The sequence below is a fragment of the Anabas testudineus genome, chromosome 6 (assembly GCF_900324465.2).
Source record: "Anabas testudineus chromosome 6, fAnaTes1.2, whole genome shotgun sequence".
Taxonomy (NCBI): Eukaryota; Metazoa; Chordata; class Actinopteri; order Anabantiformes; family Anabantidae; genus Anabas; species Anabas testudineus.
The window spans coordinates 24,376,213-24,391,163 of NC_046615.1; the positions used below are offsets into that span (position 1 = coordinate 24,376,213).

Below are 14,951 nucleotides of genomic sequence, written 5' to 3' on the forward strand. Positions count from 1 at the left end.
CCGCACGCTGCCGTCGTTTATCAGCTGCTCTTTATTACAGCATCTGCTGCTGTTTGTCAGAGCAACAACAGCATCGTAATTAGTGAAGAGACGCTGTCTGGACCTCCTGTATGTTACTGTTGTTTGGTTTATACTGATTTATACTGAACCCCTCTGGATATTAAGCACACAGACTCTTCAAAATACAAACTGAACCTAATTAACAGTCTTTTACAAACAGCAGGTTCAGCTTGAACGGCACTGGAATAAAACTGTTTGGTATTTGGGATCAGAACAACTGACCCAAATCAAAGTACTGTAGGTGTGGACGTATCGACGGGTCTCTGGAGCTGTGGACTGACACTTACTGTAGGAGGAGATCAATATCGTAGTGGAACATTTCCAGGATCACAACCTCTGTAACTTTAACATATTGACAGTTAATTGATGAATAGAAATAAAAGGTTTGGATCAGTATAAAAAATTTAGCTCTGTATGACGCAGTACAGGTCATCAGCCTCCATGATCAACATTATCACACTGATGATGGAGACTGTTCCTAATAAACTGAACTCCCACGTCCATTTACACTGTGACCTGCTGCTGAATCTCAAGTTGTGAATGGTGCAGTAAGCTGTGGGACGTCAGCCAGCCTCTGTTCACTGGGTAACCTGATAACACAGGTAACAACAGGTGAAAGTGAGGACGAGGAGCTAGAAGAGGTGTCCCTGCAGTGTGTGTGCGCGTGTGTGTGTGTGTGTGTGTGTGTGTGTGTGTGTGAGATTAATCTGCTGCTGCTGGTCACTCACCCTGGTGATAATCTGTCACCTCGTCTCTTTCCCTGAAGGGCTGCTCACGTCACGTCCTGCAGCTAAGCTGTTGTCAGTCGACCCAGTGATCTGAACATACAGCAGGGATCAGGCTAATCGCAGTGAGCTCCAGGCAAACGAGGGAGGACAAGTGCTCAGATCGTGTGGTAACACTGTGAAAGGTCACCGAGGTCGCAGTAGATAATAAAAACACAGCAGCTATCACCTGAACACAGTCATTAAACCCAACAAAGACCCTTCACACTCACTGTGGCGGTCAAGAGTAACTAAGTACATTTACTTACCTAGTTACTAGTTAGGTTTGAGACATTTGTATTTTACCCTCCACGTGTCTATGTCAGCTGTAGTTACTTTACAGTTTTAGTTACTTTACAGTTTTAGTGCACTATGTGAGGAACTAATCAAAGCTCAGAACCAGAACCTGTTAAACAGACTCATTTCTCTGCTGTGCAGCTCCAACATTAGTTTCAACCAAAGGTTGAACAGTAACTGTTCTAAATCAGGTTGTTGAAGTTTTTCTCTCCTTGAATATGTTTATTAGATTTGAATTAAACTTAAACATGTTGGATTCTGCACAGACTGATTAATGAGGCACATGATTCAGGTTATCAACAGCTTCAAGCTCAACACTGGTTCAAATACTTTGTTTCTATCAGAAACTGTGGGAAAGTACTTAGTACTTCAGCTTGAGTAGAGAATCTGAAGAGATACTTCTACTTGTACTGGAGTAGTAAGTAGTAAGTATCTCACACGGGGTAGTATGAGCAGAGAATGAAGCAGACGCACATAAAAGTCAGGCACATGTAGAGACCCCTCCCCACCGGATCTTGGACCCTTTTGCTAAACCAGGAAGTGCAGCAGGGTTGGAAGAAATCAGGATGGAGGACGAGCAGTGGTGCAGTTTAGTTTGGCCCCAGCAGAGCAGTGTTAGCAGCTGGTCCCTGCTGTCTGCTGGTCCTGGATCATGGCGTGTCACTGGTTGTGTTTTAATGAGAGCTTTGATTTTGAATGATGCTTTGTTAGTTGCTGACTGATTGGAGGTTCAGCAGTTTTGGGGGGGTCCACAGTATTAATATAATATTGTATAAATTCTTTTTTTAGGTTGCCTTTATGTGCCAATTAACGAACTAAATGCTTTATTGCATTAGATTAGACTTTGGATTAGAGTCTGGTGTCTCTCTGAGCGTCATTGTTGGTTTTTTACTTCTTCCTGCTGCAGCGTCATAGCTTTAATATGTACTGATGTAGCTTCACAATGGGGGAGTGGGAGAAAACAGAAAACTGATTTCTTCCAGATTCCCATTGACTGAACTCACCTGATACAGGTACTTGGCAGTGGCCCTCGGGGACCTGGTCTCCCCTCACCCTGATCTAAATGGTCCAGTAATAACAGCAGCTGCAGATGAAAGGGATAGTTTGGTTTGACACAGTTTGTGCCTCGGTCGCAGACTAATTACTGGTCTAATGTTTTAGTTTGGAGGGCGAGAAGCCAGAGAGTAGCTGAGGCCTTAATTACAGCTGCTGTCTGTGTCACAGCAGTGATGACAGCTTCCTGTTGTCGTGCTGTTCCCCCCCCCTTGCAGAAACCTCCACACTTCCTCAGACTGTTGTATAATTCATGTTGTTGGTGGGTTAAAGCTGCGATCTGATACCTCAGTAACACGAGCGATTCTCCACAAAGACAGAACTGAACATGACACTAGGACAATGGGCAAATAAAAACCTCTTTGGTTTCGTGCATCAACCTCTTTACCAGTCGTCAGGATTTAAGTTCAGGTAAATGTGTGAAGCTGCTGCCTGTCAGGTGGTAACGAAGGGCTCAGAGGTGGACATGTTGGAGCCTGAGCTCATGTTTCACTCACTGGCAGCAGCTCAAATGGATCAGCACAAAGCCTAAGTGATTCACTATTGGTTACAAATAACAAAGCTTTGTGTAAATGTTCTGTAAAACCTACAAACAGAACATCTGAAGAAAGATGTCGTCTCTCGCACTGAAACAGAAATCCTCTAAGACTTTGTGTCCACTGCTCGTTTATACCGAGCTGCAGATCTGATCTTCACTGTCGTGATACGATGCGATAGGATCCTTCACCGACAGATGTGTCTGAAGGTGTTTATCAACCGTATGTGAGACTTAAAGTGAACTTTAACCCCGCTGGTTGTTTTGCAGTCGCACTAATGAAGTAATCGACATTCTTGTGAATTCTGCTTCTCTGACACGAAGTCAGCGGTGACCCGTTTTCACTGAGATGGTCCAGTAGGGGTGTAGTTTTTGGTGATTTTCAGAACACCCTGCTCTGTATCAGCTCCTAGTTTCAGGCTAACTGCTCTTTGCCCCCAACACAGGAGTACTTCAGAGGCCTGTCCCCCCCCCCGCGTCCAACATGGACAGTTTTTTCCGCCGCCATTTTAAGAGGAAGGAAGCTGCTCTGCAGGTGGACGCTGAGGCGCCGTCCTGCCGTCAGCGCCGTCCCAGCGTGGCTGTCCCCACCAGTAAGGCCCGCCGCAGGTCCAGCGTTGGCCTGCCGTCTTCCACCCTGACTCAGCGGCGCCGCTCTAGTGTCCAGCTGCAGGGTGGGCTGACGTGTGCAGGAGGGGGGCGTTTGGCCAAGACGTCTAGACGCACCCGGTGGACAGGCCACACACGCAGGCGCTCCAGCACCACCACCCCCAACCTCAACCCAAGGTTCGCGGTGTGCCGTAAGAAGGTGGGGAAGCTGCGGACCATCGACACCCACCTGCTGGGGCCGTCCATGCTGCTGGCAAGTCTGATCCAGATGGCTGAGGAAGACGAGGAGGAGGCGGGGCTGCCGGCTGGAGAACAGCAGGTGGAGGTAAGGGGCGGGGCCAACAACAGGAGGATGTTGTCGCGCTCCAGCAGCCTCCACTCAGACGGAGACGAGGACAGCAGTGATTACTCCAGTGGCAATGACAGCCAATCAGAAGCCAGCCAGCTGTCAGAGGCGGAGCAACTGGAGGAGGAAGACAGGTGCTTATCAGGAGGCCAGGAGGCGCCGTCTTCCTCCTCCTCCTCCTCCTCCTCCAAAACCACCACCCCCACCCTGGAGGTGATGAGAAAGACTCCCCAGCTTCCATCTACGTCTCGGCCCCTGATCCGGGCCCCTCGCTGCCTCCGCAGGAACTCCTCCCAGGTGTTTGCAGGAGACTCTGCTCCTTACAGTCGCTACCGTGCTTCCAGCCAGAGGAAGAGGAGGAGGATCTCCACCATTTCCAAAGCTGGGAGCCCCTGGCCGGGTAGAGGCCTCCCGCTACCCTGCCGCAGGAATTCACTCTACTACCTCAGCCACCCAGCCTTCTACAGGGGCCCTGGGGCCCTCAGTCCTCTGGGCGCTCATGGCTACGACTCACATATGGAGAGCTGGAATTCCTTCCTGCTGTATGTAGTCCAGCTGCAGTTCGTCCTAATGTTACAGTGTGTTTGCTCAGCATATAGTGTGATGGTGGAGTGGTTTCATATTTAATTAGCAGTAGTCAGCCGGAGTCAGTCGACCCACCCTGGTACCTGCAGGAAGCATGAAAAGTGCTTAACATAAAAAAATCATAAGATGCTTGAAATGATTCTCAGTTGGAGATTCTGCTGCAGACAAAAACATCCTCTGTGGAGCTGAAGCTCATTAGCAGCTCACACCAACAATGACATGACTGGGACTGATCACAGCAGAGCAGCTCTGTTGCTAAGGTTAACGAATGTGTGTGGATCTGACACCTGGCGTACAACATGGTAACTATACAACACAATAAAGGTTTCTCTCTACTTCAGACTCAGAGACTTTTACCCTTTTAGAGCTTTGACCCTGCAGCTCAGTGGGAAACGATAAACTCCATCAGATTAGAAGTCACTCCCCCAAATCACACAATCACACTTTTCTTTAAAGGCCACTTGTCCTCTTGTGCTTTCAGGAAAGCCATTACGAATCCCGGTCTGCAGCATGTGGGGACTCAGCCCAACGTGTCAACATCTGGACAGAGCGACTCGCTGCAGGAGCCCAACAGCACCGTCGACTGGAGCGTGAGTCACTTCCTACCGAACATCGTCTTTTATCTAACAACAGGGGTCGTGAAGGACAGGTTCACAGTTTAACACTAAACAGGTCTGACTTGCTGCAGTGACTCCAGTAAAACAGAACTTCACATGTTCAGGAGCTGGTTCCTGAAGTGATGGAGGTTTAAAAGAAGCTCTGTTGTTACCAGCACCAATAATTATACTGCAGTTCTCCCTCCATTGATGTTCGCTGTTGTTCACAATAAGCAGCTGTTTCACACAAACTTATTTAGTCACAGCCTCTCACCTCTTTATGTGGCTACTGACAGATAAATGTGGCTACCAGCCTAAAGCTTGTCAGATGAAGTCCTCCAGTCTGGGTCTGGTTGGACTGAAACGTTAAGGGTCCAACTTAGGACCACAGACTGTGACCTGAAGACGTGAGGTGCCCGCTGTTGGTCCCTTTAAAGAAAAAACGGCTTCAGCTGATATTTCATGTGAGCAGGACTGGTGCTGTGAAAATGTTTTACCTGGTGACTCTTTGTTTCATCTGTGGCAGGACAACGCCCAGTTCGGTGACCACATCTGGTTTGAGACCAGTGGTTCTGGAGACTTTTGTTATGTTGGAGAGCAGTACTGTGTCGCTAAATCACTGGTGAGTTGAGAATCATCGTGCTTTCTGCTGATTGGTACAAATGATTTCACAGTTAAGCTGAATAAGAAGTGAAGGAGTTTTGTGGCAGCTCCCAACAAAAAGCCTGAACAGTCTCATTGTGATTCTTTAAACGGAAAGAAAACCATTGCTCTGTAAAACTGAAATGAAGGAACAACTACTCTGTACAAACACCTGGCGTCCTGCGGCTCTCAGCAGCAGCGTCTGTGAGTTTAGTCTAATTAGTCAGGCTAAAGTCTGAGCGGCTTCTCACGTACAACCTAACCTAAGAGAGTTTAGATGGACCAGTAAAAGCTGCTGGAACCAAATGGGACTAAAAACACTCTCTTGGCAGCCGTGATGATGACAAGGATGGTACAAAGAATAGAATATTCACATAGTTTTAAGTCAAAACCAGTGTTCTGAGGAAAGTCTGTGTGATCTGAACTCGTGAATTTAGTTCAGAAAAGTCTGAGTACGAAGAGACTGGTGAATGCTACAAATCTTCACTACTTCAGGAACAAGCTGTTCATCCAGTTTGAGGGTGAGGTCCAGTGTGTCCTGTTTGGTAAATGTTTACTGAACAACTTCTGATTAAGAGAATATTGGAGATAGTAGAATATCCAGCCCTCCCTTCCTCTAATCCAGCAGACAACAGTTGTGTGTTACTGTGCAGTAAATCTGTTGTTACTTTCTGCAGCAAAAGTCCGTGGCGAGGAGAAAGTGCGCTGGATGTAAGATCTCAGTCCACACCATGTGTATGGAGCAGCTAGAGAAGGTAAAGTCTGGATCATCTGTGGACTCGCACATTTACTCTCAAATGTTTTTCTCACTGTGTCGTTTGTTTGTGCTCAGATTAATTTCAGGTGCAAGCCGTCGTTTCGAGAACCCGGCTCTCGAACTGTCAGAGAGGTCGGTGTCTGAGTGCTCCCTGCTGCTGTGTTGATTTTCCTCTTGTGCTGTCAGATTGTTAACGTATGTGGTTGTGTTTCAGTCCAACAATGTGCGACATCACTGGGTGCACAGGAGACGTCAGACGGGGAAGTGTCGACAGTGTGGGAAGGTGAGTCTCCTTCAGCCCTCGTCAAAACTTCATTCCGAGAAACCAGAGCTGGACGCTGACTGAGCCTCGTTTTCTCCCCAACAGGGTTTTCAACAGAAGTTTTCTTTTCACAGCAAAGAGATTGTTGCCATCAGCTGCTCGTGGTGCAAACAGGCGGTGAGTCTCTCAGTGTGACGTTAGGACGGAGGATCATTCAGCAGCGTGCACAAACACTGGACGCTGACTTCCTGTCTGTGTTTCAGTATCACAACAAGGTGACGTGCTTCATGCTGCAGCAGATAGAGGAGTGCTGCTCCCTGGGAGCTCATGCTGCCGTCATCATCCCCCCTACGTGGATCATCAGAGTCCGCAGACCACAGGTAAACCAAACCTACACCTGACTCTGGACTCAACCTTAAGTCTAAACAGCTGTTGCGGTTTAATCGTGTTTCAACATTTTTCCCAAACAGTTCCAAACACACTTCTGTCTGCTTTTCCCTTTCTACAGTCTCTGAAGTCCAGTAAAAAGAAGAAGAGGACGTCTCTGAAATGCAACAAGTCGAGCAAGAAGGGAGGCGAGGTGAGGCTTTCACAGACTCGCTACTGGCTTACGGAGCCACTGTTAATGACTGTTCACAAACATCCGTGTTGTCACCCTGAGTCTCAGGAGCTCCAGTATAAACAGATCTGCTGATGTATTAAGGTTAATGAGAATGAGATAATGTAATGTGAGGAGGTTAATAGCTCAGAGTCAGCTAACGAGGCAGCAGTTTATCTGACGTTTCTGTTGTCTCAGATCCAGGACGGCCGCTGGAAGCCCTTCCTGGTCAAACCTCTCCCCTCTCAGCTCATGAAGCCTCTGCTGGTGTTTGTGAACCCGAAGAGCGGAGGAAACCAGGTAGTTTTAAATCCACTTGTCCAGTTTAATGTTGTACGATTGGTTCAAAGCCTCAATGAACCATTGTTCATTGAGGCTTTGAACCAATCGGTTGGTTCTCATCAAACCAAATCAAACCAAGTCTGTCCAACATACGACATCCTCTGTCCTTGAAGCTCTAGAGCCAGATCACCTCAGGACAGACGACTGTAAAATAGACGTGTGTACACAGAACAGAGCAACAACACACAAACACACAACAGACAGAACCCAAGTACATGATTCACACGTGGAGAAGGAAAGAAGCTGAAACTCCTGGATCCAACCTCAGAGAGTGAGGTCAAAGGTTTTCAGAAGGGACAAAGGTCCTGGATCAAACTCTGGATCAGCAGTGAAAAGTATTCAAGGATCAGTTTGTCTTTTTTTTCTTCCAGGGAGCAAAGATCATCCAGTCCTTCATGTGGTACCTGAACCCTCGGCAGGTGTTTGACCTGACGAAGGGAGGACCCAGAGAAGGGTAAGGTCCACGCCGACCTCCCACCTCCCCCGAGCCTCTCAAGTCCTCATTAAATACCCCAGCCTGTCCTCCCTAGTTCTTCCACTCCTTTCAGTTCTTGACAGATTCTCTTCACCTGTCCTGGTTTTAGAGAAGCTTCTGTCTCAGCTGCTTTGTGCTTCTTGCAGGTTGGAGCTGTATGCCAAGGTGCCCAACCTGAGGATCCTGGCCTGTGGGGGAGATGGGACAGTGAGTCCAACTTCATTCAGCACAGACACAACCACTGCTGCACTGAAAATCCATCTAATCAGATGTTTTCATCTCTGTTTTCCTAAAATCCTAAATAAACTGTGCTGCAGTTTTCGTGCACCACCTCAGCAGAAACATCCTTTTTTTTCCTGATACAGAACCAGAAATACAGAACTTTAGCTCTAGAAGGGTCAGAAGTGTGACTCGTTAAATAATAAAAAAATAATCAGAATAAATAAATGTGCAGTTTCCAGATTTCTACATTTGGTGTGTGTGTCATTGTGAGGACCAGCATGAATTTTTAACCAAAGGACTGAGGACATATTTACAAAGTGAGGACATTTTAGCCGGTCCTCACAATGAGGGTGTTTAAAGAACAATTTTGGGGCTAAGACTAGGTTTTAGGTTTAGAATGAAGTTAGGGTTAGTTCCAGGTGAGGCGGTACAGGTGATAAATTAAAAAAAATAAAAAGTGTAGATTAGTATGACCTATGGCTCAGTAGGGAATGAGTGATGTCAGTGTGTGTACAAAAATGTGTGTGTGTGTGTGTGTGTGTGTGTGTGTGTTCAGGTTGGATGGATCTTGTCAGTTTTGGACCAATTGAAGCTTCGTCCTCAGCCTCCTGTAGCCATCCTTCCTCTGGGGACCGGCAACGACCTGGCACGGACTCTCAACTGGGGAGGGGTGAGTCTGACTGGACTCTAACTGAACTCTTACTGAACTCTTACTGGACTCTTACTGGACTCTAACTGAACTCTTACTGAACTCTTACTGAACTCTTACTGGACTCTAACTGGACTCTTACTGGACTCTAACTGAACTCTTACTGAACTCTTACTGGACTCTTACTGGACTCTAACTGGACTCTTACTGAACTCTTACTGAACTCTTACTGGACTCTAACTGGACTCTTACTGGACTCTAACTGGACTCTTACTGGACTCTAACTGAACTCTTACTGAACTCTTACTGGACTCTTACTGGACTCTAACTGGACTCTAACTGAACTCTTACTGAACTCTTACTGGACTCTTACTGGACTCTTACTGGACTCTTACTGGACTCTTACTGGACTCTAACTGAACTCTTACTGAACTCTTACTGGACTCTTACTGGACTCTAACTGAACTCTTACTGAACTCTTACTGGACTCTTACTGGACTCTAACTGAACTCTTACTGAACTCTTACTGGACTCTTACTGGACTCTTACTGGACTCTAACTGAACTCTTACTGAACTCTTACTGGACTCTTACTGGACTCTTACTGGACTCTTACTGGACTCTAACTGGACTCTAACTGAACTCTTACTGGACTCTTACTGGACTCTAACTGAACTCTTACTGGACTCTTACTGGACTCTTACTGGACTCTAACTGGACTCTTACTGAACTCTTACTGGACTCTTACTGAACTCTTACTGAACTCTCACTGGACTCTGACCGGACTCTGACCGTATTAGAGACTAGTTGTCCCTGCTGAAAACTACATACTTACTGTCTGAACAATGAAGGAAAAGAGCTAACTTGGGGTTAACTTGGGTTAACTTTAACCCACTCTGTCCTGGTCTTAGGGCTACACTGATGAACCCATCACAAAGATCCTGTCACATGTCGAGGACGGAAACGTCGTTCAGCTGGACCGCTGGAACCTGAACGTGGAGCCAAACCCCGACGCCCGACCGGAGGACAGGGGAGAACATCAGACCGACAAGGTCAGTTTAACACGAAGGTGGAAATTCAGCGAGAACTTTGACCTTTTCTCAGTCTCACGGTTTCTGCTGTTTCTCAGCTTCCTATTGACGTCTTCAACAACTACTTCAGTCTGGGCTTCGACGCTCATGTCACACTGGGCTTCCATGAATCTCGAGGTCAGTCGACACTAACGCATCCAACCAGCACCCTGCTGAACCATCACTGCTGTCTGATGGTTTGGAGACATGTAGACCGTTTCCAGACTTCACAGCACATTTCAGTCAACACACAAACAACTTACCTACAGAACTGATACTACAGGACTGATACTACAGGACTGATACTACAGTACTGATACTACAGGACTGATACTACAGTACTGATACTACAGGACTGATACTACAGGACTGATACTACAGGACCGATACTACAGGACTGATACTATGGGACTGATACTACAGTACTGATACTACAGGACTGATACTACAGTACTGATACTACAGTACTGATACTACAGGACTGATACTATGGGACTGATACTACAGGACTGATACTATGGGACTGATACTACAGTACTGATACTACAGGACTGATACTACAGGACTGATACTACAGTACTGATACTACAGGACTGATACTACAGGACCGATACTACAGGACTGATACTACAGTACTGATACTACAGGACTGATACTACAGGACTGTATCATGTTGGTCTAGAAAAAAAAATGTCCCACTTCACAAGCAGTAGCATGTGTTGTTCTAAATCTGACGTAAATAACGGCTTTAATAAAGAGTGTGAAGCTGTGTGCACTCAACGGGTTGAATGTTTCTGTCTTTCAGAGGCAAACCCAGAGAAGTTCAACAGTCGCTTCAGGAATAAAATGTTCTATGCAGGGGTGAGTGTTGTCACTGCTCTGCTCTGTTTAACTCATTCGCTCATTTTCACCTTCAGCTTGTCTAATGTCAGCGTGTTCGTGTTTCAGACCGCCTTCTCTGATTTCCTGAGTGGGAGCTCGAAAGATCTCGCCAAGCACATCAAAGTGGTGGTGAGTAGAGATGCACAGTTAAAAACCGTCTGCAGGATGAGGAAGATGCAGACTGTCACCATCACCATGATGCCTGAACTACAGTGTGTGTTGACGGTAATGGAGGAACACGTCAGCAGAGTAACAGCTTTGATGACGCTTCGGCCTTTTCTACACTCTGATCAGTTCATATTAGCAGAATTGCGGTACAGTGGTCTAATGTGAAGAAGACGTCAGTGATGCCTTTAAAGCCTTGGATTGTTAATGCACTTCCAGTGAGACTCAAAGATGCAGCATGAAGTCCTTTTGTTAGAAGCTCTGATGTTGTTGTTTCAAACAGTGCAGGTTCGACTGGAAACACTGAATCTCCTGTGCTGTAGCTGTAGGTAGAATGTCAGGATCTCACGGCCTCTGTTTCCGCTGCTGCCGTTTACACTGGGTCTTGTTCCTGTTTGGGTTCAATGGAGGAGTTTTAGGGTGATCCACTACTTAACTTACTACAGTACATTTATTCTGCACGGTGAACGGTCTCTTCTTCTCTCTCACATCTGATCGCGTCTAAAACTGGGGAGGACAAAAGCAGTTTTCTTTGATAGAAGCTTTTTTGACCGATGTATGTCCAGTGTGTTGGACATATTAAAGCCTGAGCCTCTGTGTGTTTGTCTCCTCAGTGTGATGGGACAGACCTGACAGCCAAAGTCCAGGAGATGAAGCTACAGTGTCTTCTCTTCCTCAACATCCCCAGGTACAAAGAGCCTCGTGAGATGCAGCCCCAGTCCTCTTTTCTGATGTTCAGTTCGTGTTTCTGTGCTGTAAAGGAGAACAGTTCCAGTTTTGGGGCAGTGATCTTAAAACTGTTTCTGTGTTTAAAAACTGAACTCAATGCTGGATCTGTTCAGGTTGTCAAATTGAAAGTGGTTGGACTGGGTTTGAGTTCTGTTTTTCCTGCAGGTACTGTGCAGGAACCATGCCATGGGGTCATCCCAGCGAGCATCAGGACTTTGAGCCTCAGCGTCATGACGACGGCTGCATCGAGGTCATCGGCTTCACCATGACGTCTCTGGTGAGCTTTTGGCTGGTATGATGTGGTCCACGTTAGACCACATCAGAATACACTAGAGACTCGATCAGACCACAAAAAACAACGTCAGACTGCATTAGACCACACAACACACTACATACAGAGTCTGATCTCACATCAACTCATCCTATGTTTTAGTTGATTCAAAAATGTGATCTCACCTGTAAGTTCACTAAGGTGTAGAATAAAAACTCAAATTGAAACGGAATGCTAAAAATAATACACAATTTAAGAGAAACAATATTCAGTAACTTTTTATTTCTAATGGTTCTAATGACAAATTGTCGTAGTTAAAAATACCATGAGTACCACAGTACTACACACATCTCTGAAGAGTGGTATTCTTCCAAAGACGCCGTCACATGTACATGACACATCTCTTCCTCTCTTGCTGTCGCTGGCGTCCAGGCCACGCTGCAGGTGGGCGGTCACGGTGAACGTCTCCACCAGTGTAAAGAAGTCACCCTCACCACCTACAAGTCCATCCCCATGCAGGTGGACGGGGAGCCCTGCAAGCTGGCACCGTCCATCATCCGCATCAACTTGAGGAACCAGGCCAACATGGTGCAGAAGGCCAAGAGGAGGATCTCCATGCCCCATCTCAATGAGTAAGATAAGACAGATAGTGTAAATGTCACTGCGCTCTGCGGTGGCACAGAACAAATACACAGGAACAGGTTGGACTCGGTTTACTGTTGTTGACTAGAACTAATTGAAATCTGGTTTTATGGCTGGTGGAGTCAACACAGATACAAGCTTATGACAGCAGCTGTTTCACAGATCACATTCATGAAGTCTTAACACTTTTTCACTGCCACAACAACCTGCAGCACCCCAAATATCTCCCAGTGTTACTTCAGTGATGAGCACAGCACAAACACACAAAAAGGACGAGATGACGAAGGTAAACGGTACATTTTAAATTTTAAACAGTCTTTTCTTGAACACACGTGTGTGTTTGTCAGTTTAACAAGTGAAAAGGCTTCATGGTGATGATGCAGTTTATTATAACTGATAAAGCAGAAGTTAGGCAACAAATTCTAAAAAAGAGGCCCTAAAAATACTCTTTCAGATGAAACGTGTCACAAACCACCATGACATGAATTAATCGTGGTTTGTGTGTCTGTGTGCAGTCAGCAGCCGGTTCCTGAGAAGCTGCAGATCAGAGTAAACAGGATCAGCATGGCTGCATACGAGGCCCTGCATTACGACAAAGACCAGCTGAAGGAGGCCTGTGAGTTTAACTGTGGCCACTCGCTCTCTCGTGGCCCGACAGTATCCTACAGTTACATTTATTGATATTCACAGTTATACAGCTTGATTTGATGTGATCTACAATCTACAAATCCTCACAGTGTTGGTCACTTTGACCTCCATGTGTCGCCCGTTTCTGCAGCTACACCGCTCGGAGTGATCACCGTCCCCGGAGACAGCGACCTGGAGACGTGTCGGCTGCTCATCGAGCGCCTACAGGATGACCTGGACCAGGTACGGCAAAGATCGGACCGGAGGGCGGTGTGTCAGACAAGTTGAGCAGTTTTAATGTCTTACGAGGTTTTACAGTCCCGAAGGGGCAGAGTCCAAGTGTAAATCTAGACCAAAGACTTCACAGGGAACTTCAGTCACCTCTTTTCATGCTGATTCTGATATCTAAACTAGACTGAAGGCCTGTTGCTGTTGCATGGTGAAGGGTGAGTTTTAGACGCCCAAAGCATGTAGCCTACACCCTTAAAATTCACTGTCGCAGTCCTGGTACCCATCACCCATCACTGAGGTTTGGAGCGGTAAGCTGAAAGCCGGCTTGGCTCCCTCTTCACCACTACAGTCTGCTTCATCGTCCACAACACTGCACCAATCCACCATTTTAGGTCAAACTCAAATCTCACTCTAGTTGTAAACCCGGAGTGTGACGGGCCAGATGGCTCACAACAACGGCCCTAGCACCCCATACTCTCACAGCACCCGTCACACATCCTTTGATGGACACAGTCATGCAGCTTCTTCTCCCACGACGTCTCTAATAGCCGAACAGGTGAAGTCCGTCTGTTCTGTGAACGAGAGAATCTGCTTCAGATCCGTCGGAGCGCCCTTTCAGAGTTGGGCCTCCTTGTGTGCACAGTACATTCCCTCTAAGTGGAAGTGACAGCAGAGCTCCAGCTGAGTAAAAAACGTCCTTGAGACCGAAGCTGTCGAAAAACGTGTTTGAAACTGAAACATCGGTCCATCAGGTCCATCACCTGAAAGTTTCCTCCTGTTTTTCCAGGACTGTGACGCCAGGACTAAGGGAGAGTGTCTGTCTTTGCACAAACTCTCCATGAAGTGGTGTTTCCTCGACTGTAAGTCCACACACCGACAACCAGCTTCTCCGCACAGAGTCCGGTTCACACAGAACCTGACACAAACCTGGCCTCTGTTTGCTTTTCAGGTACAACTGCGGACCGGTTCTACAGAATCGACCGAGCTCAGGTACGACAGCAGCACCTTCTGTTGGGTGACATAATTGAACGTGTTTAGCACGGGTTCACCTGTTTAGCACGGATTCACCTGTTTAGCACGGGTTCACCTGTTTAGCACTGGTTTACGTGTTTAGAACCGGTTAACCTGTTTAGCACCGGTTCACCTGTTTAGCACCGGTTAACCTGTTTAGCACCGGTTAACCTGTTTAGCACTGGTTTACGTGTTTAGCACCGGTTCACCTGTTTAGCACCGGTTAACCTGTTTAGCACCGGTTCAGCTGTTTAGCACTGGTTTATGTGTTTAGCACCGGTTAACCTGTTTAGCACCGGTTAACCTGTTTAGCACCGGTTCACCTGTTTAGCACTGGTTTACGTGTTTAGCACCGGTTAACCTGTTTAGCACCGGTTCACCTGTTTAGCACTGGTTTACATGTTTAGCACCGGTTCACCTGTTTAGCACTGGTTTACATGTTTAGCACCGGTTAACCTGTTTAGCACTGGTTTACGTGTTTAGCACCGGTTAACCTGTTTAGCACCGGTTCACCTGTTTAGCACTGGTTTAC

At 46.8% G+C, this 14,951-nt stretch overlaps 1 protein-coding gene across 3 annotated transcripts in view; it reads left to right on the forward strand.

Moving 5' to 3' along the window:
- Positions 1-14,951, forward strand: part of dgkzb (diacylglycerol kinase, zeta b) — a 33,659-nt gene that overhangs the window by 9,984 nt on the left and 8,724 nt on the right. The window contains exons 1-24 of one of the 3 annotated variants that reach the window (XM_026364935.1): positions 1,182-4,206; positions 4,731-4,839; positions 5,372-5,467; positions 6,165-6,242; positions 6,320-6,376; positions 6,459-6,527; positions 6,612-6,683; positions 6,770-6,886; positions 7,015-7,086; positions 7,303-7,404; positions 7,818-7,900; positions 8,068-8,128; positions 8,700-8,813; positions 9,703-9,843; positions 9,921-9,999; positions 10,667-10,722; positions 10,810-10,872; positions 11,523-11,596; positions 11,803-11,914; positions 12,341-12,540; positions 13,066-13,166; positions 13,329-13,420; positions 14,196-14,268; positions 14,358-14,398. In XM_026364935.1, the coding sequence (XP_026220720.1) occupies positions 3,194-4,206; positions 4,731-4,839; positions 5,372-5,467; positions 6,165-6,242; positions 6,320-6,376; positions 6,459-6,527; positions 6,612-6,683; positions 6,770-6,886; positions 7,015-7,086; positions 7,303-7,404; positions 7,818-7,900; positions 8,068-8,128; positions 8,700-8,813; positions 9,703-9,843; positions 9,921-9,999; positions 10,667-10,722; positions 10,810-10,872; positions 11,523-11,596; positions 11,803-11,914; positions 12,341-12,540; positions 13,066-13,166; positions 13,329-13,420; positions 14,196-14,268; positions 14,358-14,398 (3,075 nt within the window). In that variant the 5' untranslated portion in view covers positions 1,182-3,193. Of the gene's footprint in view, positions 1-1,181; positions 4,207-4,730; positions 4,840-5,371; positions 5,468-6,164; positions 6,243-6,319; positions 6,377-6,458; positions 6,528-6,611; positions 6,684-6,769; positions 6,887-7,014; positions 7,087-7,302; positions 7,405-7,817; positions 7,901-8,067; positions 8,129-8,699; positions 8,814-9,702; positions 9,844-9,920; positions 10,000-10,666; positions 10,873-11,522; positions 11,597-11,802; positions 11,915-12,340; positions 12,541-13,065; positions 13,167-13,328; positions 13,421-14,195; positions 14,269-14,357; positions 14,399-14,951 lie in introns of those variants that run through there. The other 2 variants (XM_026364934.1, XM_026364933.1) reach the window with 2 other exon arrangements.